The sequence below is a fragment of the Rhinatrema bivittatum genome, chromosome 3 (genome assembly GCF_901001135.1).
Source record: "Rhinatrema bivittatum chromosome 3, aRhiBiv1.1, whole genome shotgun sequence".
Classification (NCBI taxonomy): domain Eukaryota; kingdom Metazoa; phylum Chordata; class Amphibia; order Gymnophiona; family Rhinatrematidae; genus Rhinatrema; species Rhinatrema bivittatum.
In genome coordinates, this window is record NC_042617.1 from 169107417 (window position 1) to 169129506 (window position 22090).

Sequence of the window (22090 nt, forward strand, 5' to 3'; positions counted from 1 at the left end):
TGAGCACTGGTCTTACAAGTGGTCAAGCTTTGAAGATGACATCTGAGATGTATCATTAGCATTATAGACTGGGCAGATTTGCTCAGCCAATTGATTATCTTCCATCATCTATTATATATTTTTAAAGTAAGTATGAAAAAAATTAGTATTTAATAATTTTACCTATTCTAGGAAATTTATTGGGTATTAAAAACATATTCAGCAAATGCATATTTTGACTTTGAACTCAAATGGTTACAGGTATTTGCCAGTATTTGTTTACTACTATAAAGGTTCCTAAATTTGCATATAGAATATGACTGGTAAACATTTCAGATGCTATATAGTTGAGCTGGTTACATTCAGTAGTAGTGCAAGTAATATTAATCAATGCTGACCACTGCATACTGGCACAATAGAGAGGATAACTTTAAAATATGCACATGTGTGTCCTTATGGCTCATATATAGGAGCGCATGCGCTCATGCACATGTAATATCAGGTGCAAATGTGCATGCACGATGTAAAATACATGTAAATCTACCTTATAACATGCTCGCTTATCTAAAAGATGCATTGCATATATTTTCAACATAGCGAGATGAATTTTGACTTATCCAGCTAATTGACAGCAAAGTTGCCACTTATATAGAAGTCTCAAAAAATGCTACTTTTCCAACTAATTAGCGCTGTTTAAGACTTATCCAGCTAAGTAAGATAGCCAGATATGTAAAAGAAAAACACTACTTAACTGGATAATTGGCATTTGAAGATTTTTCCGGCTAACTTAGCTAACCAGATAAATACTAAATAGTGCTTTTTAAGACTTAGATGGACAAGTCAAAACTGGTCTGGATAAGTGGCGCACACCTGTTATACATGTGTATTTGTGCTCCTAATTTTAAACATTTGCGCAAGGAAATTTGGCCCTCTATTTTTTCCTTAGCATTTGTCAGCTTTTAAATATGAATGTCCACAAATTTTAAAAACATGCGTGCATGAAGAAAATTACCAGTTTTACCAATTGGACAACCAGTTTGCCCAGTCAATTTCTAGGTCATCGATACCCTCCTGGTTCTTCAGCTTGAACTCCCCCCACCCTTCTTTACCCACACCCTACACTCAGTAAGCATTTGGCAGTAAACACTTTATTTTCACACCAAATAATTAGCAGGTGTAAATATACGCAAGTAACAGATTTACGCGTGTCCATTGGCTGCTTCTAAAATAGCCATGCTTGCCCTGCCCAGGAACTCCCCTGGACTGCCCCTTTTTTACATGCGGTATTTTGATTGTGTATGTGCATACGGGCACATTTGTGAACCCTTTATAAAATGCATAGTACATTTGCATGGGCTACATACTAATCTTTTAATGTATTTCTAAATCACTAGCAGGTTCAGCTTGAGTGAGTGAGAGAAAACAGGAGCTGACAGGACATGTTGCAGCATAATGCTCAGTTCAGTGAAAGGGTTTTCAGTGGTAATAAGACAATATTACCTTAGTTATATGTATGCTTGACTATGCATAGCTTTTATCCCTCCAATGCAGAGCAATTATTTGTGCACTCACATTTTCATGGGCTAGGCCAAAACTTCCTGGCTGCTGATTTTATGTATTGTGAGATTTAGCAATTGGGAAGTACCAACCCCATGAGTTTTAAAAATGCTTACAGTGGTAAGAGAGAGCATTTGGCAAAGCCCATTCTGACAGCTGCCAAAGAATGAAGGAAGCATCCTAGGGTGGCTGGTGGAACCCATCCTGCCTGCCACTGAAGAGTGAAAGAGGAAGCTGAGAGGAGGGCTGCTTGGGAAGCTTAGTAAAAGGGGACAAGAAACAGCCCACCACTGGAGAGATGGTAGCATGAATGAACATAAGTTGCTATACTGGGTCAGACCAAGTGTCCATCAAGCCCAGCATCATGTTTCCAACAGTGGCTCATCCAGGTTACAAGTACTTGGCAAGTATTCAAACATTAAGTAGATGTCATGCTTCTAATGCCAGTAATAGCAGTACCAGATCCGTAAGTCAACTTGATCAATAGTGGACTTCTCCTCCAGGAATTTATCCAAACCTTTTTTAAATCCAGCTACACTAACTGCTCTAACCATATCCTCTGGCAACGAATTCCAGAGCTTAATTGAGCATTGAGTGAAAAGTAATTTTCTCTGATTTGTTTTAAATGTGCTAATCGCTAACTTCATGGAGTGCCCCCTATTCTTTCTATTATTTGCAAGAGTTAATACCCGATTCACATTTACCCATTCTATCCTCTTGTGATTTTATATACCTCTATCATATCCCCCTCAGCTGTCTCTTTTCCAAGTTGAACAGCCCTAACCTCGTTAGCCTTTCCTCACAGGGGAGCCATTCCATCTCCTTTATTATTTTGATCACCCTTCTCTGTACCTTCTGCAATGCAACTATATCTTTTTTTGAGGTGCAGTAACCAGAATTGCACACAGTATTCAAGTTGCAGTCTCATGGAGTGATACAGAGGCATTATGACATTCACCATTCTCTTCCTAATTGCTTTTTTGACCACTGCAGCACACAGAGCCGATGATTTCAATTTATTGTCCACTTTGACACCAAGATCTTTTTCTTGAGTGGTAACTCCTAATATGGAACCTAATATTGTATAACTACAGCATGGGTTATTTTTCACTATATGCATCAACACCTTGCACTTGTCCACATTAAATTCCATTTGCCATTTGGATGCCCAATCTTCCAGTCTTGCAAGCTCCTCCTGCAATTTATCACAATTCGCATGTGATTTAACTACTCTGAATAATTTTGTGTCATCTGCAAATTTGATCTAGCTTGTTGTATCCCTTTCTATATCATTTATAAATACATTGAAAAGCACCAGTTAAACTACAGATCCTTTGGCACTTCTTTATTTACCTTTTTCTACTGAGAAAACTGACCATTAATCCTACTCTTCCTGTCTTTTCACCAGTTTGCAATCCACAAAAGACCATCACCTCCCAACCCATGACATTTTAGTTTTCTTAGAAGCCTCTCATGAGGGACTTTGTGAAACGCCTTTTGAAAATCCAAATGCGCTACATCTACTGGTTTACCTTTCTCCACGTTATTATCCCCTTCAAAAAATGTAGCAGACTTGTGAAGCAAGACTTCCCTTTGTGTAAATCCATGCTAGCTGTGTTCCATTAAACCATGTTTTTCTATATGTTCTGTGATTTTGATGTTTAGAATAGTTTCCACTATTTTTCCCAGCTCTGAAGTCAGGTTCTCACCGGTCTATTGTTTTCTCAGTTCACCCCGGAGCCCTTTTTTAATATTGGGGTTACATTGGTCACCTCCAGTCGTCAGGTACAGTCGACTATTTTAATGATAGTTTACAAATTTTTACTAATAGAACTGAAATTTCATTGTTGAGTTCTTTCAGAATCCTGGGGTGTATACCATCTAGTCCAGGTGATTTCTACTCTTTAGTTTGACAGTCTGGCATACAGAGAAGGGCTACCAAAATGATAAGGGGAATGGAACAGCTCCCCTATGAGGAAAGACTATAGAGGTTAGGACTTTTCAGCTTGGCGAAGAGACGGCTGAGGGGGATATGATAGAGGTGTTTAAAATCATGAGATGTGAATCGGGTATTTACTCTTTCGGATAATAGAAAGACTAGGGGGCACTCCATGAAGTTAGCATGTGGCACATTTAAAACTAATCGGAGAAAGTTCTTCTTCACTCAACGCACAATTAAACTCTGGAATTTGTTGCCAGAGGACGTGGTTAGTTCAATTAGTATAGCTGTGTTTAAAAAAGGATTGGATAAGTTCTTGGAAGAGAAGTCCATTACCTGCTATTAATTAAGCTGACTTAGAAAATAGCCACTGCTATATTACTAACAATGATAACATGAAATAGACTTAGTTTTTGGGTACTTGCCAAGTTCTTATGGCCTGGATTGGCCACTGTTGGAAACAGGATGCTGGGCTTGATGGACCCTTGGTCTGACCCAGTATGGTATGTTCTTATACTACATCTTTAAGGTTCACTATGATATGGTTCAGTTTGTGTTCCTCCGTTCTCCCTCCTTTCCTTCCTCCCTGACCGTCACTTAAGTATATCATTTCCTGCTACCATTGTCCTCTAGCTATGTATCCCTCCTTCCCCCCTCTCCTTCTTCCCTACTCTGGTACCCCAGCCCTGGTACCCCCTAGCCCTGGTTTCCTTCACCCAGTATCTTTTCTCTGCTTAAGGTATAAGTTAACTTGTTTACACCTTGTTTCTATGAATTTTGCTCATGTTTTACCCATGTTTTACACTTGTTATTACTTGTTCAAGGTATCCCACCCTGATCATTTCCCATTTATTGGCCATGTTGTTTTTACCCCTTGCTTGATGTAATTTACCCATGTTTCAATGTTTCTCACAGGACAAGCAGGATGGTTGTCCTCACAAATGGGTGACATCAAGGATGGAGCCCAACCACGGAAAAACTTCTGTCAAAGTTTCTGGAACTTTGACTGGCCCCTACTGGGCATGCCCAGCACGGCACCAACCCTGCAGCCAGCAGGGCTCCCCCTTCAGTCTTCTTTTTTCCACGCAGCAGCTGCCACGCGGTGAAGGAGCTCTTACCACATTCCTGACAGGAAATTCTTCTCGAACTTCTTTGAAGTTAAATACGCCCCACAGGGGTCCCCCCTCTATCTACATTTAGTCCGCGGTGTTTCGGTAAGTTTTTTGCCGTTTTTCGCCGGCTACCGTCGAGTTTAGCCTTCGCGGCCTGCTGGCCGTCGACCGTCCCGCGGCTAAATTTTTGGTCAGTGGCCATGGCGTCGGGGTTCCGTCGGTGCCTGGATTGTACGCGCACCATGTCTATCACAGACCCTCACAGAGTCTGCGTATTATGTTTAGGAAGTGAGCATGATGTCCTGACTTGCACCAAATGTGCCCTTATGACACCAAAAGGTCGCAAAGCCAGAATGGAGAAGATGGGACTCCTTTTCCATGCTCACACTCCAACGCCGTCCATCGCATCGACGTCCTCAGAACCGGCACCGTCTAAGTCCTTCCATCGTGTGCAACCTCCCGGTGACCGTCTGCCATCGACGTCTCCACGGCCATCGACCCCCGTCCCTTCCCCCGAGGATCGTGGGGATCGGAGGGAGAAGCATCGTCATAGACATCGCAAGTCTCGGACCATCGAGGAATCGAAGTCTTTGACCTTGGTACCGTCCGAGCCGCCACCGAAGAAGTCTCGATCAGAAGCAGCACCGTCCACTTCTGTTTCTGAGACATTGAGGCAACCCTCACCCCATCAGGGTTTGGGAGCCGTGATTCCACCGGTGACGGTGGTCCCTCCGGCTCAGCCTCAGCCTCCCTCTTCTGCGGAGCCGGGTATTGTTACCCCAGGTCTCCGGGAAGAACTGGACCGGCTGGTCCAGGAGGCCATCGACAAGGCGATGCAACGGTTCCAGACTCCTTCGGCACCGACTCCGCCACCGAGAGTGGAACCAGTCATCGACCCGATTCCAGCAGCGCTGGCACCGCTGCTCGCACGGATGGAAGCGCTCGTGACCGCCCTTCCACCGGTAATACTCGGGTCACCGACAGCACCGGTGCGCTCCCCAATGCCAACTTCATCAGGTACAGAAACACTGTATCGAATTCCTCCTTCGGGAGTAGTTCCATCGGTGCCATGTCGTCCCTCGCCACCGATACATTCCTCCGGGGCGATACGTACATCAGCTCCATCGATGCCGGCACCGATGCCTCCAAGGGTATTTTTGATGCCTCCGGTGATTTCTTCGGGTTTCTCGGAGCCTCAGCCGGGTCCTTCAGGTATCCAACCCCCTTGGGGTCCTACAGGTCAACAACCTGATCCTTATGACACCTGGGGTGATAATTCTTCTACGGATACCGATGATTTACCTTCACCACCCTCTCCTGCTGAAAGCAGAAAGCGTTCTCCTCCCGAGGACCTCTCTTTCACAAATTTTGTGAAGGAAATGTCAGAATTGGTCCCTTTTCAGCTTCAGTCGGAGCCAGATGACAGGCACCAAATGATGGAATTACTCCAATTTTTGGATGCCCCAAAAGTCATCACTTCCATTCCAATTCATCAGGTTTTTCTGGACCTTCTAAAAAAGAATTGGGAAACTCCTGGATCTGTTGCTCCAGTAAACAAAAAAGCGGACTCTACTTACCTCGTACAGTCAGCACCTGGCTTTCAAAAACCTCAGCTAGACCACCACTGTGTTGTGGTGGAGTCAGCACAAAAGAAAGCTAAAAGAATGAAGCCATACTCATCCATACCTCCTACTAAGGAGAGTAAGTTCCTAGATAGTATTGGCAGAAAAGTTTACCAAGGGGCCATGCTTATTTCTAAAATAGCTTCTTATCAGCTATACATGACCCAATATAACAGGGTCATTTTTAAACAGATACAAGAATTTTCAGATACCTTACCAGAACAATTCCAACAACAGCTTCAAACCCTTGTGCTTAAAGGGTTTGAAGCCGGAAAGCATGAGATACGAACATCTTATGACATCTTTGATGCTTCCACTAGACTGTCTGCTACAGCCATCTCGGCAAGGCGCTGGGCTTGGCGTAAGTCTTCTGACCTTCGCCGGGAGGTTCAGGACAGGCTCTCCGACCTGCCCTGTTTAGGGGATAATTTGTTTGGTGAGCGAATTCAACAAATAGTTGCTGAATTAAAGGATCGTCATGAGACCCTTAAACAGTTCTCATCGATTCCTTCTGACTTCCCTTCTAAACAACCATTTAAGAAGGAACCTAAAAAGTCATTCTTCCGTCCACGGAAGTATTATCCCCCACACACCAAGTCCAGGTCAACGAGGCCGTATCAAAAGCGTCAGCCTTGCCAACCTCGAAAGCAAAAACCCACACCAGCTCCGCAACCAGGTCCTGCGTCGGGTTTTGACTTTCAATTAGAGAGCAGATGCCTAATCCCTCTTCCAAACATACCAGTAGGAGGTCGACTAAGCCACTTTACAGAAAAATGGCATCACATCACCACAGATCATTGGGTGCTAGCGATAATTGCACAGGGTTACCATCTAAACTTTCTAACGCTTCCTGCGGACTCTCCGCCTCTACAAGCGTGGAGACTTACCGACCACTCTGTTCTTCTAGAGCAGGAAGTATCTCTTCTCCAGTCCAACGCTATAGAACCTGTTCCTCTTTCCCAACAAGGACTGGGGTTCTATTCCAGGTACTTTCTGATCCCAAAAAAGTCAGGAGGTCTTCGACCAATCCTGGACTTGCGGGCCCTCAACAAGTACCTTCACAGAGAAAAGCTCAAGATGGTAACCCTGGGCTCGCTTCTCCCTCTGCTGCAAAGAGAGGACTGGCTCTGCTCTCTAGACCTCAAAGACGCTTATACCCACATTGCGATAACTCAGTCTCATCGCAAATACCTCCGATTTCTAGTAGGCCAAAACCACTATCAATACAGAGTGCTCCCATTTGGTCTAGCATCCGCACCGCGAGTTTTCACCAAATGTCTCGTAGTGGTTGCAGCGTTCCTCAGGAAGGAAGGCGTCCATGTATACCCCTACTTGGACGACTGGTTGATCAGGGCCCCAACCCAGCAAATCGCTCGGACCTCCCTGAACCTGACAATTCGAACTCTAATTTCTCTGGGATTTCTTGTCAACTACGAGAAATCCTACTTTCTCCCATCTCAAACCTTATCCTTCATTGGAGCAGACTTGGACACCTTACAGGCAAAAGCCTTCCTTCCTCATCAACGTGTCCAAACCCTTGTGTCCCTAGCTTGCCAGTTGCAGTCTCAACCCACAGCAACAGCTCGCCAATTCCTCATTCTGTTGGGACACATGGCCTCTTCAGTTTATGTGACTCCAATGGCCTGTCTAGCCATGAGAGTCATGCAGTGGACTCTGAAATCACAATGGATACAAGCAGCCACACAGCCTCTGTCGACCGTTGTTTGCATCACCCATGCACTCCGTCTGTCTCTTGCCTGGTGGACAAATCAATCCAACCTCCTCCAAGGCTTGCCCTTTCATCCACCAGATCCTCAAATAAATCTCACCACCGACGCTTCCAACGTCGGCTGGGGAGCCCATGTAAACAAATTACAAACTCAAGGATTCTGGTCTGTAGAGGAAGCCAAACACCAGATAAATTTCCTGGAGCTTCGGGCAATCCGATACGCTCTCCGGGCCTTTCAAGATTGCCTATCAAATCACATAATCTTGATTCAGACGGACAATCAGGTGGCCATGTGGTACATCAACAAGCAGGGAGGCACAGGCTCCTTCCTTCTCTGTCAGGAAACTGCGCAGATTTGGGCAGAAGCCCTCTCCCGTTCGATGTACCTCAGGGCCACCTACTTGCCGGGGGTAGAAAATGTCTTGGCAGACCGGCTGAGCCGTGTCTTCCAACCACAAGAGTGGTCACTCAATCCCTTGGTAGCGACCTCTCTTTTCCAGAAATGGGGTTATCCTCACATAGACCTCTTTGCGTCCCCTCAGAACCACAAAGTGGCCAATTACTGCTCTCTCATTCGGACTCAGCACTCTCGGCCCAGGGATGCATTCTCCCTCCCGTGGTCAACCGGTCTGCTTTATGCATTCCCTCCACTTCCTCTTCTGTCGAAGACTCTTGTGAAGCTACGTCAGGACAAGGGAACCATGATCCTGATCGCACCTCACTGGCCACGCCAAGTGTGGTTTCCCATACTCCAGGATCTCTCCATCCGCAGGCACATTCCCTTGGGAAAGGACCTGCATCTGATCACTCAAAACGACGGATGCCTCCTCCATCCCAATCTCCAAGCCTTGTCCCTGACGGCATGGATGTTGAAAGGTTAGTCCTTCAACCACTTAACCTATCGGATTCAGTTTCTCGTGTCCTCATCGCTTCACGAAAGCCTTCCACAAGAAAATCTTACTCCTATAAATGGAAAAGGTACACATCATGGTGCACTTCTCAGTCCCTTGATCCTCTTTCCTGTCCAATTCCTAAATTTTTGGACTATCTTTGGCATTTGTCAGAATCAGGTCTAAAGACCTCTTCCATTAGAATGCATGTCAGTGCGATAGCCGCCTTCCATAGAGGTATCGAGGGTGTCCCTATTTCAGTACAACCCCTAGTAACATGCTTTCTTAAAGGCTTGCTCCATTTGAAGCCACCTTTACGTCCTCCGGCCCCATCTTGGGACCTTAATCTGGTTCTTGGTCGCCTTATGAAACCACCCTTCGAACCTCTTCACTCCTGTGACCTTAAATATCTCACATGGAAAGTGATTTTCCTCTTGGCTATCACTTCAGCTCGCAGGGTTAGTGAGTTACAGGCCCTAGTTACCTACCCGCCTTACACTAAACTCCTGCAGGACCGGGCGGTACTCCGCACTCACCCTAAATTCTTACCTAAGGTAGTTTCGGAGTTTCATATTAATCAATCCATCATACTACCTGTTTTCTTTCCCAGGCCCCACTCCAACTCCGGGGAACAGACTCTGCATACCCTCGACTGTAAACGTGCTCTAGCTTTCTATCTAGACCGTACAGTTGCCCACAGGAAGAGCACTCAATTATTCATCTCTTTCCATCCTAACAAGTTAGGGCAACCTGTGGGTGAACAGGCTCTTTCCTCCTGGTTGGCGGACTGCATATCTTTCTGCTATCAGCAAGCTGGCATTCCCTTTCAAGACCGAGTCAAGGCACATTCTGTGAGGGCCATGGCGACTTCAGTAGCTCACCTTCGATCGGTGCCGCTTCCTGACATCTGCAGGGCTGCTACCTGGAGTTCTCTCCATACATTTGCAGCTCACTACTGTTTGGACAAAGCTGGAAGACAGGATTCCATCTTCGGCCAATCTGTCTTGCGTAACCTTTTTCCAACATGACGTACCAACACCCTTCTGCCTACCCGGTGGGGTGCGGATGTCCTCTACCAAATTTCACCCCAGTTGTTGTGCCTGTTGCACGCCGTTGGGTACTTTCGGTGCATGTTCGGACATCCTCAGCTCGGTACTCACCCATTTGTGAGGACAACCATCCTGCTTGTCCTGTGAGAAAGCAAATGTTGCTTACCTGATGTAACAGGTGTTCTCACAGGACAGCAGGATGTTAGTCCTCACGAAACCCGCCCGCCGCCCCGTGTATTGGGTTCGTTTTCTTATTTTATTTTTCGGCACTGCCTGTAGCTTTGAAACAAGACTGAAGGGGGACCCCTACTGGCTGCAGGGTTGGTGCCGTGCTGGGCATGCCCAGTAGGGGCCAGTCAAAGTTCCAGAAACTTTGACAGACGTTTTTCCGTGATTGGGCTCCATCCTTGATGTCACCCATTTGTGAGGACTAACATCCTGCTGTCCTGTGAGAACACCTGTTACATCAGGTAAGCAACATTTGCTAAACCGATGTAATAAGACTTGTCATGAACGTCAGTATAGAAAAAGAATTAAATAAATAAATCTGAATCTTCACTCTTGAAAACCATCTCAGAAACTGGTATCTCCCAGACATCCTCATTAGTAAACACAGAAGCAAAGAATTCATTTAGTGATGGCCTTGTCTTCCTTTAGAGCCCCTTTATCCCCTTAATCATCTAACAGTCCAATCAGCTCCCTTGCAGGTTTCCTGCTTCAGATATATTTTAAAACATTTTCATTATGAGTTTTTGCTTCTACAGTCAACTTAATTTCACATTCTCTCAATGCTTATGCGTTTTCCTATTTTCTTGAAATGGATCCTTCTTCCAATTTTTGAAGGATGTAATGTGGCTAAAATAGCTTCTTTCATCTTGCCTTTTAACCATTCCAGCAATCGTTTGGCCTTTCTTCCATGTTTCTTAATGCATAGAATATATCAGGATTGCGCTGCTAAGATGGTATTTTTAAACAATGTCCATGCCTGTAACCTTTGCAGCTGCACCTTTCAGGTTTTTTTCTATTTTCCTCATTTTATCAAAGTTTCCCTTTTGAAAGTTTAATGCTAAAGCTGTAGGTTAACATATTGCTCACCTTACAGTCATTAATTCAAACTTGATAATATTATGATCACTATTGCCAAGTGGCCCCACCACCGTTACCTCTCTCAGCAAATCCTGCATTCCACTAAGAATTAGATCTAAAATAGCTCCCTCTCTCATGTGTTTCTGAACCAATTGTTCCATGAAGCAGTCGTTTATTCCATCCAGGAACTTTACCTCTCTAGCATGTCCTGATGTTATATTTACCCAATCAATATTGGGGTAATTGAAATCTCGCGAGAGCTCCTCTCCCGCGCCTTTTTTACCTTTAAATGGCTGTCAACGTTTAAGGGCGCTTGCGCTCCTGAGCCCATGCTAAAAGGTATGTTGTTTGTATCTTTAAATTTTATTTTTGCAGCCCTTTTTGTTCCATTATTTACACATGTTGTTACACTTTCAGATTAAAGTGTCATCTGGTCCCTCCCGATGCAGCCACCGCGAAACACGGGACCGTGTCGGGGGACTTTAAATTGTTTTCTGGTACTTTGAATGGAGTTGCCGCATTGAATAAGTTGTGACTATTTATAATAAAAGAACTTTAACTGAGTCTAGTGGAATTGAGATTTTTGACCTGCACCAGTGGTTCTGGGTAATTGAAATCTCCCATTATGACTGCACTGCCAAACTGGTTAGCTTCCCTGAGTTCTCTTAGCATTTCATTGTCTATCTCATCATTTAGGCCAATTGGACGATAGTTTACTCCTTATCACTATACTCTTACCCGACACTTGGGATTTCTACCCATAAAGAATATTTTGTGCAGTCTCTTGTATGATCTCTATCCTGTTGGATGTATGCTCTCTCGGACATAAAGCAACCCCCTCCCCCCCCCCCCCCCCCCCCACAAAGTTGATCCTGCCTATCATTGCGATATAATTTGTTCCCTGATATAGCACTGTTCCATTGGTTAATCTCCTTCCATGAAGGAAGTGGTGAAATAGCCAACCAATGGTAGGCTTCCTCCCGACACACACACTCACATTCTGACTGGTTGAACTTGTGTGTCCACCAGTGGTGCACGTGTGAATACACCTACGTAAAAATTAAAGGGTGCATTAGTCAGTTATTACTGTGCAAATCCACATCACTATAGATAAGTAAGTTAGTGCCAGAAATTGAGGACAAGTTACTATATTTAAGACACTTTCCCAAAGGGATCAGGCATATTCCTAGATATTTTTCTCACACAGGCATTCTTGTCCTTGATTCTATAGGCTATGAGAGAGTATTTCAGAGCTCAGTCACAAGACTTGGTGAGATTCTGTGTGCAGAACTAGTGAATTCCAGAAAAATTAATTGCATCTAACCATTGAAAATCTCCATTAAATAATATCCCAAAACTGTAGCTTTTTTTTTGTTTGTTTAAAAAATTCCCTTACTTTTTCAAGGGTTTTAATTAAACCAACATACATTGTTGCTTTCTGTTTATGATACTAAGGAAAATATGATTTTTTAAATCTCTATGTACATTCTGCCTATTTTTCTTAATACATTTTACATATGTGGAAGGTTATTGAAAACTAGGACATGACTGAAGGTAAATTTTGTTTTTCAGACAAGACTACTACTTCTCAAAAATCTTTTAAGCAAACAAGGAAGCCCACTGACCCAAAAAGAATTAGCCCAATTAGCTAGGTAAGTAGCAAGATATTGTCAGATACAAAAACTTTACTGATAAAATCATGCATATTATTAAATTCAGTATATGATTTAGATCTACATCTCTGGCAAAAAGATTTCTTTATTTGTTGGCACATAAGATAATCTTCTCCATTGATAGATAGGACTAAATCAGTCCTACATGTGGGTGATGTTGTTCAACAGCACTAAGATGGAACATTTGCTATTTTGAGCTAAAAGAAAAAACCTTTAAGGCTTTTTTGCTTATGAGTGGCAGAACCAGCATAGTCATGCTCGACAAGGTTGCCTTACTCTGTCTTTCTGAGGAAAGAGTTAGATATGATCCTACATCAGGAAGCTATGTTTCACTATTTGGTTAAGAGGGTTCCCTCTGCACTTGAGATTTTCCTTCACATGTCTTAATTTCAAGTATCCCAAGCTTGCTAGAAGAGGTTTGGGATCTTCTCTTAACCTTATTGAAGATTTTTCCCTTCAACTTAGCAGACTTCATTTTCTCCACAGTGGATAACAAAAAAAATGCCTTGGGGTTCAAATGGCACCCTCCCTGCAATAGAAAAATGCCTATCACTGATCACCATAGTGAATGTATTCAGTGTCTAGGTATTGAGCATGATATTAAAAATTGTTTAATATGTTCAAATATGTCTCCTAGGATTATAAAATTAAAAAGGTTTTGGCAACAGGACATCTGTCAGATGATCCTGAGCCATCACCGGCATTGTCACGCTCAAAAGCCTCAACATCCTCGGCGCCGGAGAAGGACCGGGCCGAGCACCGAGAAAAGCACCATCATCGGAACTGACAAGAACCTTCTTCTGGAGCGGGCACAGACAAGCCATTGGCATCGCTGGAACCACCGACCAAGAAGTCCCAGGGAGAGGAGCCCCCATCCTCCTCTGGACTCAGGACACCGAGGCGGTCCCCACCTGCAAATGTGCCAGGAGCAAAGTCTCCACAAATTCCTGTGGACCCTTTGGCAATGCCTATTGAGCCTCCAACTCTGGTAGCTGTGTTTCCAACACCAGCCTTCCGGGAGGAATTGGACCAGATGGTCCAAGAGGCAGTCCTGCAAGCGCATCGAGGTTTTCAATCGCCACTGGCACCGACTCCCATGCTGAGGCCTGACCCGGTGCCTGCAGTGTTGGCTCCACTCCTTGAAAGGTTGACACCCTTATTGGCGCACTGCCATCCATGACCGCTCCTTCTGGACCGACGATGCCTTCAAGACCATCGATTCCTCCACCAGCATCGACCCCGATTCCCCTGTCGTCGGACGATGAAGAGCGAGATCCACCGATGCCAGGGCCATCTGGTATACTTCCACCCTGATGGCCATCGAAAACACCGATGCCATCAGTGCCTCCACCTATTTCGGTGTCTCCATCTATTCCATCGGTGCCACCTTCTGATCCGGCTGGATTAGGAATTTTGCCTCCATTGGAAGGTCCACAGGGTGGAGGAGACCAACCATACGATCCCTGGGGTGATGATTCCTCCAACTCTCAGGATTCTGAGGACATCCTATCAGAACCTTCACCTCCAGAAGAAAGACGCCACTCCCCTCCAGAGGGCCTATCCTTTGCCAGCTTTATAAAGGAAATGTCTGAAACCATCCCTTTAAACTGCAAACGGAAGAGGATGCCAGGCATAGAATGCTGGAAGCTCTTCAACTCGTGGATGCCCCTGAAGAAGTGATGGCAATTCCAGTCCATGAAGTTCTACTTGACCTATTACACCGTACCTGGGAGCACCCAGATTACATTAACCACAGTTGCCTCCAACCTGGGTTTGGGAGCCCATGTCAACAACCTACAAACCCAGGGAACTTGAACCAGAGAAGAAGCAAAGCACCAGACACATTTTCTGGAGCTCCGGGCGATACTGTATGCCCTATTCACATTTCAGGATTGCCTATCCAATAAGGTAATCCTAATTCAAACAGACAACCAGGTAGCAAAGTGGTACCTCAACAAGTAAGGGGGCACATGCCAGGAGGCAGCGCAGATCTGGGCCTGGGCGCTCTCCCATTCCATGCTACTGAGAGCAACCTACCTGGCAGGCGTGGACAATGTGATGGACAACCTCAGCGAGACCTTTCATCCCCACAAATGGCCACTAGATCCCACTGTAGCAAACATGATATTCTGCCAGTGGGGCCGCCCGCGCATAGATATCTCTGCGTCAAGTCACAACTGCAAAGTAGACCAATTCTACACCGTAGCATCAAGACACCTCCAAGGGATGCCTTTGCCCACTCGTGGACAATGGGTCTTCTGTATGCCTACCCTCTACTTTCACTCATCAACAAGACTCTCGTGAAGTTGCAACAAGACCGGGGCACAACGATCCTCATAGCCCCTTACTGGCCGTGGCAGGTTTGGTTTCCCATCCTATGCGACCTCTCAGTCCAGCAACCAATTTGCCTGGGCACAGATCCAACTCTAAAAACGCAGAACAACGGACTGTTGCGTCATCCGAACCTCCACTCCCTGTCTCTGACGGCATGGATGTTGAAAGGTTGATCCTACAATCCCTTAATGTTTCTGACAATGTGTCCTAGGTCCTTGTAGTTTCACGGAAGTCTTCTACTAGGAAATCTTATCATTCCAAGTAGAAAAGATTCTCCTTGTGGTGCACGACAAAGGAAATAGATCCTTTTTCCTGCCCCACAACAATGTTCCTGTACTACCTCTGGTACCTCTCGGAGTCTGGCCTACAAGCTTCCGCCATCCGAGTGCATGTCAGCGCCATAGCCGCTTTCCACAAAGATGTAGGAGATGCCCAGATTTCAGTGCAACCCCTTGTAGGGCGCTTTATGAGAGGCTTGTTACAACTGAAGCCTCCACTGCATCCTCAGATTCTGGCATGGGACCTCAATGTTGTGCTAGCACGGCTCATGTGACCTCTGTTCGAGCCCCTGCACTCCTGCGAGCTCTGTCATTTCACTTGGAAAGTGCTCTTTCTAGTTGCAGAGTCAGTGAGCTACAGGCACCGGTAACATACCCACCTTGTACCAAATTTCTCCATGATCGTGTGGTGCTCCGCACTCACCCTAAATTTCTGCCAAAGGTAGTCTCTGATTTCCACTTGAATCAGTCCATAATACTTCCTACCTTTTTTCCAAAACCTCACTCACACTCAGGTGAGCGGGCCCTGCATTCCTTGGACTGTAAACGTGCCCTCGCCTTTTATTTGGACCGCACTACAGCCCATAAGAAGTCCACCCAACTTTTTATCTCCTTTGATAAAACCAAACTGGGAGTTCTGGTGAGCAAGCAGACCTTGTCCACCTGGCTAGTGGACTGTGTTACCTTCTGCTACCAACAAGCAGGCCTTAGGTAGAGGAGGTTGGCATGTGTGCAGCTTTCCCCAGTGATTTCTGATATACCTCATCCAAATGTTCACAAACTATGGTGCATTCAGTCAGGGCCATGTCAACGTCAGTTGCGCACCTCTGTTCTGTACCTATTGCTGACATCTGTAGAGCTGCCACATGGGGCTTCCTCCACACCTTTGCAGCTCACTATTGTCTGGACAAGGCTGGCAGGCAAGATTCCATCTTTGGCCAGTCTGTACTACATAATTTGTTTCCAGTATAATAACCCAACTTCCTACCTGCGACCCATTGTAGAATTCAGGCTGCCCTCATACCAAACAGCACCCCTGTTGTGCTTTTTGCATGCCGTTGGGTGCTTTTGGTTCACTCTATTTGGGCATCCTCTAGCTCGCTATTAACCCATATGTGAGGACTACCATCCTGCTTGCCCTGGGAGAAAGCAGAGTTGCTTACTTGTAACAGGTGTTCTCCCAGGACAGCAGGATGTTAGTCCTCATGAAACCCGCCTGCCACCCCGCGGAGTTTGGTTTGCTTATGTTATATTATTTTATTTTTCGCTTGTACTTTTTGCTACAAACAAGACTGAAGGGGGACCCCTGCTGGATGCAGGGTTAGTGGCATGCTGGATATGCTCAGTGTGCCAGTCAAAGTTCTAGAAACATTGACAAAAGTGTTCCGTGACACGGGCTCCATCCCGATGATGTCACCCTTATTTGAGAACTAACATCCTGCTATCCTGGGAGAACACCTGTTACAGGTAAGCAACTCTGCTTTATATCCATCAAAGACTTGCTAGGATTTTGCAAATGAGGGCCAAATGTTTAAAAAAATAAAATAAAATTAAGCAGAGCCTTGAGGAACTCCAGTTTTAATGGTAGACCATTGTGAATACTCATTCCTGGTCTTAATTTTTAGTGAACGTTTACTTATATATGAGGTAAACCAACTTAAGATCGCGCCTGCTATGCCACATTCCTGTAGGCTAGTGGTTGGCAACCTATGGCACATGTGCCACAAATGGCAAGTAAGGTCATTTTTACTGACATAGTAGGCTGCAGCCTGCAACTTGCAGTTGTTGCCTTCCAAACCCCCGATCTGTTACTTTCCTCCTTGGAGTAGAGCAGCCAATGATATGTTGTCATGGGAGTACCTGCTGTATTCTAAGCGCTGAGAGTCTGGCGGCAAGTGTAAAAGCACGCTGCACATGTAAGCCAGCCTCTCAGAGCACATAGGAACTTAGATATAATGGCAGAAAAGGACCGAATGGCCCATCAAGTCTTCCCAGCAAGCTTATGGTAGCATCTGCAGCGCCATGAAATTCATCCCCATACTTAGCTTTCCAGACTATCAAGCCAGGGGCCATGTTGGTTTCTGTTAGAGTCCAATTCTCTATCACCTCTTGCTGTTGAAGCAGAGAGCAACGATGGAGTTGCATCAACCGTATGAAGGCTTATTGGTTAAGGGTAGTAACTGCCATACCAGCAAGTTATCCCCATGCACTCTTTCCTTCATTTCCATCTTTTTTCTAATTCCCCTTTTCCTTTTTTCTCCCTGCCATTGAAGCAGAGAGCAATGTTGGAGTTGCATCAAAAGTATCAGGCTTATTGGTTAAGGGTAGTATCTGCCACACCAGCAAGTTATCCCCATGCACCTTTTTCTTCATTTCCATCCTCTAACCTTTATCCCATGCCCCTTTGAAATCTTTCACTGATTTAGCCTTCACCTCTTCCTCCCGGAAGGGCATTCCAGTTATCCACCACCCTCTCCGTAAAGAAATATTTCCTGATGTTGGTTCTGAGTTGTTTTCCCTTGAGTTTCATTACATGCCCCCTAGTTCTATTGATTTCTTTCCAATGCAAAAGGTTTGCTGATGCTTTCAGGTATCTGAAGGTCTGTATCTTATCCCCCTGCACCTCCTCTCTTCCAGGGTATACATTTTTAAGATCTTCAATTTCTCCTTTTAAGTCAGTTGATGGAGACCCCCCACCATTTCTGTTGCCCTTCTCTGGACTGCCTCCATCCTGTGTCTGTCCCTTTTGAGATAGTCTCCAGAACTGAACACAGTACTCCAGGTGAGGCATCACCAATGACCTGTAGAAGGGGATTATGACCTCCTTTTTCTTATTCCTCTCTAATCAGGCCAGCATTCTTCTGGCTTTAGCAATCGCCTTGTCACATTGCTTCGCTGTTTTCAGATCGCTAGCCACTATCACCCCAAGGTCTCTCTCTTGTTTCGTGCACAACAGCCCTTCATCCCCATCACATACATCTTTTTTGAATTACCACACTCCAGATGCATGACTCTGCACTTCTTGGCATTGAATCCCAGTTGCCATGTCTTCGACCTCCATTCAACCTTCCTTAAATCACGTCTCATTCTCTCTACTCCTTCCGGCGTGTCCACTCTTGCAAATCTTAGTATCATCCACAAATAGACAAACTTTACCTTCTATCCCCTCCGCAATGTCGCTCACAAAGATATTGAACAGAACCGGTCCAAACACAGATCTTTGTGGCACTCCGCTTAACACCATTCTCTTTCCAGAGTAGGTTCCTTTTACCATCTCACGCTGCCTTCTATCCGTCAACCAGTTTGTAATCCACTCCAACACATTTGCGCTTACTCCCAGGCATATCATTTTATTCATAAGCCTCCTGTGCCAGGACCATATCAAAAGCTTTGCTGAAATCCAAGTAGATCACATTGAGCACTGTCCTCGATCCAATTCTTTGGTCACCCAATAAAAAATCTATCAGATTTGTCTGACAGGATCTTCCCCTGGTGAATACATGCTGCCTCGGGTCGAGCAGCCCCTGGATTGTAGATAGTTCTTTATCCTTGCCTTCAGCAGAGTTTGCATTAATTTTCATACCACTGAGGTGAGACTAACCTGCCTGTAGTTTCCAGCCTCCTCTCTGCTCCCACTCTTGTGAAGCAGGACCACCACCACTCTTCTCCAATCTTGTGGCACCACTCCCGTTTCCAGGGATCTATTGAACAGGTCTTGCAGTGGACTCACTAGCACATCTCTGAGCTCCCTCAGTATCCTGGGATGAACCTCTTCAGGCCCCATGAGTTTGCCCACTTTCAGATTTCCTAGCTCTTCCCATACATTCTCTTCTGTAAATGGAGTTTTGTCTACTCCACCCCCCTCCGATGTCTTGTTAATTAGCAGCGGTCCCTCTCCAGGGTCTTCTTTAGCGAACATAGAACTGAAGTAATTGTTTAATATTTTTGCCTTTTCTTTGTCTCTCTCCACACATTGCTCCCTGTCACCTTTCAATTTCACTATACCACTTTGGAGCTTTCTCCTTTCTCTGATGTATCTGAAAAATGATTTGTCCCCACTCTTTACCTCTTTGGTAATCCTTTCTTCCGCATGACTTCTTGCCTTATTTGACTGCCTTCTTTGTCTCCCTCAGTTTCACCAGAGAGTCTTCCTTGTGTTTCTCTTTTTAGGATCCATTATATTTCTTGAACACTGTTCTTTTTACTTTTATTTTATCAGCCACCTCCTTTGAGAATCAGATTGGTTTCTTATTTCTCTTGCTCTTGTTTACTTTTCTAACATATAGATTAGTTGCCTTAGTAATTGCTCCTTTTAGTTTGGGCCACTGTTGTTCCACCTCTCTCATTTTCTCCCAGTCTTCAAGTTCTGCCTCCAGATACTTCCCCATTTCCACATAGTCTGTATTTTTGAAGTTCAAAACTCAGGTCTTTGTGTGACTTCTTCGGATCCTATTTGCAATATCAAACCATACCATTTGATTGCTGGTGCTGAGGTGGGCTCTCACCTGGGCATTAGAGACATTATCCCCGTTAGTGAGTGTTGTGACCGTCGCTGCTCGACGCCCTCACTCCGTCCTCTTTACCTCTGTGGCGACACCCTCCGGGTTTGATGGACAGCTGGCTACCGCGGTGTCTCCATGCCGTCTCCCTCCGGCGTCCCCGGATCAGCTTGACGCTGCAACTCCGCCATCTTGTCCTGATGCCTAGGGCGCGCGCACGCGTCCCGACCTTTGTACCAGCAAGGGCACGAACCTCAGGGGCGTCCCCCTGAGATGACATTATCTGCTTCCAATATTTAAAGGTCTTTGAAAACGCTAACAAGCTGAGTTAGCAAGGATACGCAAGGGGTTTCATTCCAAGCTACTCTGCTTCCTCGGACTTACCAGAGGTACCCACTCCTCGAGGGCCTCGCTCTTTTCTTTATTTTCAGATTACAGATAGGAACCGATACTCGCTTCTCGAGGGCCCATGTTCCTGGACACTCTGAAGATTCTCTACTGCCTGGAAGCTATCACTGCTACAAACTGACTTACCATCGCTCTCTCAGAGCTTTCCCTGGAACCAGGTACTCGCTCCTCGAGGGCCTAATCCTTTCCAGCTCCTGAGCTTACTTGTGACCTTACGTGAGTTTTGTCATCTAGTTCTATTCATGAATTCTGTCTACTCTGCCTACTCACTTTCTACAGTTTCTCAACAGCTCAGCCATCCTGGGATCGTTGTTCCAGTACCTGAGGGACTACAGCTCTGCCGGGCATATCATCTCATTACTGCCACCTCTGGTGGTTTCTAATAACCTGTTTAATAAAAGAACTAATGTGTGTCTGTCTCCATACTCAAGCCTAGTCGGTGGTCCCTCTCGGGGTATCCTCCCGGGAGCGTGGTCATCTGCCGTCGGCCCAGGGATCCACCCACAACTATATCAGATACATTACAGATTGCTACTCCTTAGCAAGACGATATCTGAGACACTACAAGATTGCTGACTCCTCCCTTTCCAGGAGCCCGCTATACAGAGCTTTCTCTACAGATTGCTCCTCCCATCAAGCATCTTCTCCATAGCAGATCCATAACAGATTGCTAACTCGAGCAGCAGATATAGAACAGATTGCTAACTCCCTAGCAAATGGATAACAGATTGCTACCTCCAGTGGATCCGGCTAATTATGGGATGTTGTTAACTCCAGTGGATTCGACTTCAACTTTGGGATGTCGTTAACTTCATGGATCCGGCACCTCTCTCTGCTTTGCAGGCTATACCGGGCCTGGCCCAACGCATCTCAGAGCAGCAAGAAACTTTGGAGAAACTTATTGCAGCATTTCATCAGCTATGCACACAGAAGATACAAGGCACAGCTTCTAATCAAGAAGGTCAATTACAGGAGGTAACTTTAAAGACTGCTGTACCACTGGCAGCTCTAATCCGCTTTTCCAGAGAAATCCAGAAGACCCGGGGCTTTCTGCACCAGTGCTGCATGCACTTTACCTTACAGCCAACTTTATTTCCCACGGCTCTTTCGAAGACCACCTACATCCTGTCATACTTGGATGGAAGAGCCCTTTCCTGCAAGGACCCTTTCTTGCAAGACATAGAAGGATTTATGGACTTGTTTAAATCTGTCTTTGATGATCCTGCTCGTAATTCTGTTCCCGGTTTTGCATTGGTGGACTTGAAGCAAGGCAACAGATCACTGGCTGAATTCGCCATAGAATTCAAGACTCTTGCTGCGGAACTACACTGGGACCCCAATTGTCTCAAGACTCTCTTCTGCAGAGGCCTGGATACCTGCTTAAAGGACAAGCTGGCCGCTCGCCAGACACCTGACTCGCTGGACGAATTAATAGCCTTGGCTACTGGGATTGATCACCGGCTCCGAGACAAGGTGAAGGAACTCTGGGTTGAAACAAGCTAGTACTACCACTGCACCTCAGATGGTTCCAGTAAGTGCTGCTGCCAATAAAGATGAACCAATGCAACTTGGTCATGGACACTTGACCTCCAAGGAGAGAAGATTTCAGAAGAAATGCAGCCTGTGCATGTATTGTGGTCAGCCCGGCCATGATGTCTCTACATGCCCCATTTTGTTCGGGAAACGGATGGACTTAAGTCCTGCTGGAGGACTGTTCTTGGGCCTTACCACATCCTCTCCTCCACTCTCTCTCCCAGTCTCCTTGACCTACGGGCCAGTCATGGTTCAGACTCCTGCCCTGGTGGACTCAGGGGCAGGAGGTAACTTCATTCTCAGAAGTTTAGTGGAATACTTGAGGATCCCTCTCATCAAATTAAAAGATCCACTACTATTAGCCTCCATTCATGGGGAGCCATTACCGGGCAATGTAGCTTG

General features: G+C 45.6%; 1 protein-coding gene across 2 annotated transcripts in view; it reads left to right on the top strand.

Annotated features, from left to right (window-relative positions):
- Positions 1-22090, top strand: part of SPAST (spastin) — a 367367-nt gene that overhangs the window by 272279 nt on the left and 72998 nt on the right. For both annotated transcript variants that reach the window (XM_029593916.1, XM_029593915.1), the window contains one exon: positions 12536-12615. In XM_029593916.1, the coding sequence (XP_029449776.1) occupies positions 12536-12615 (80 nt within the window). The remainder of the gene's footprint in view (positions 1-12535; positions 12616-22090) is intronic.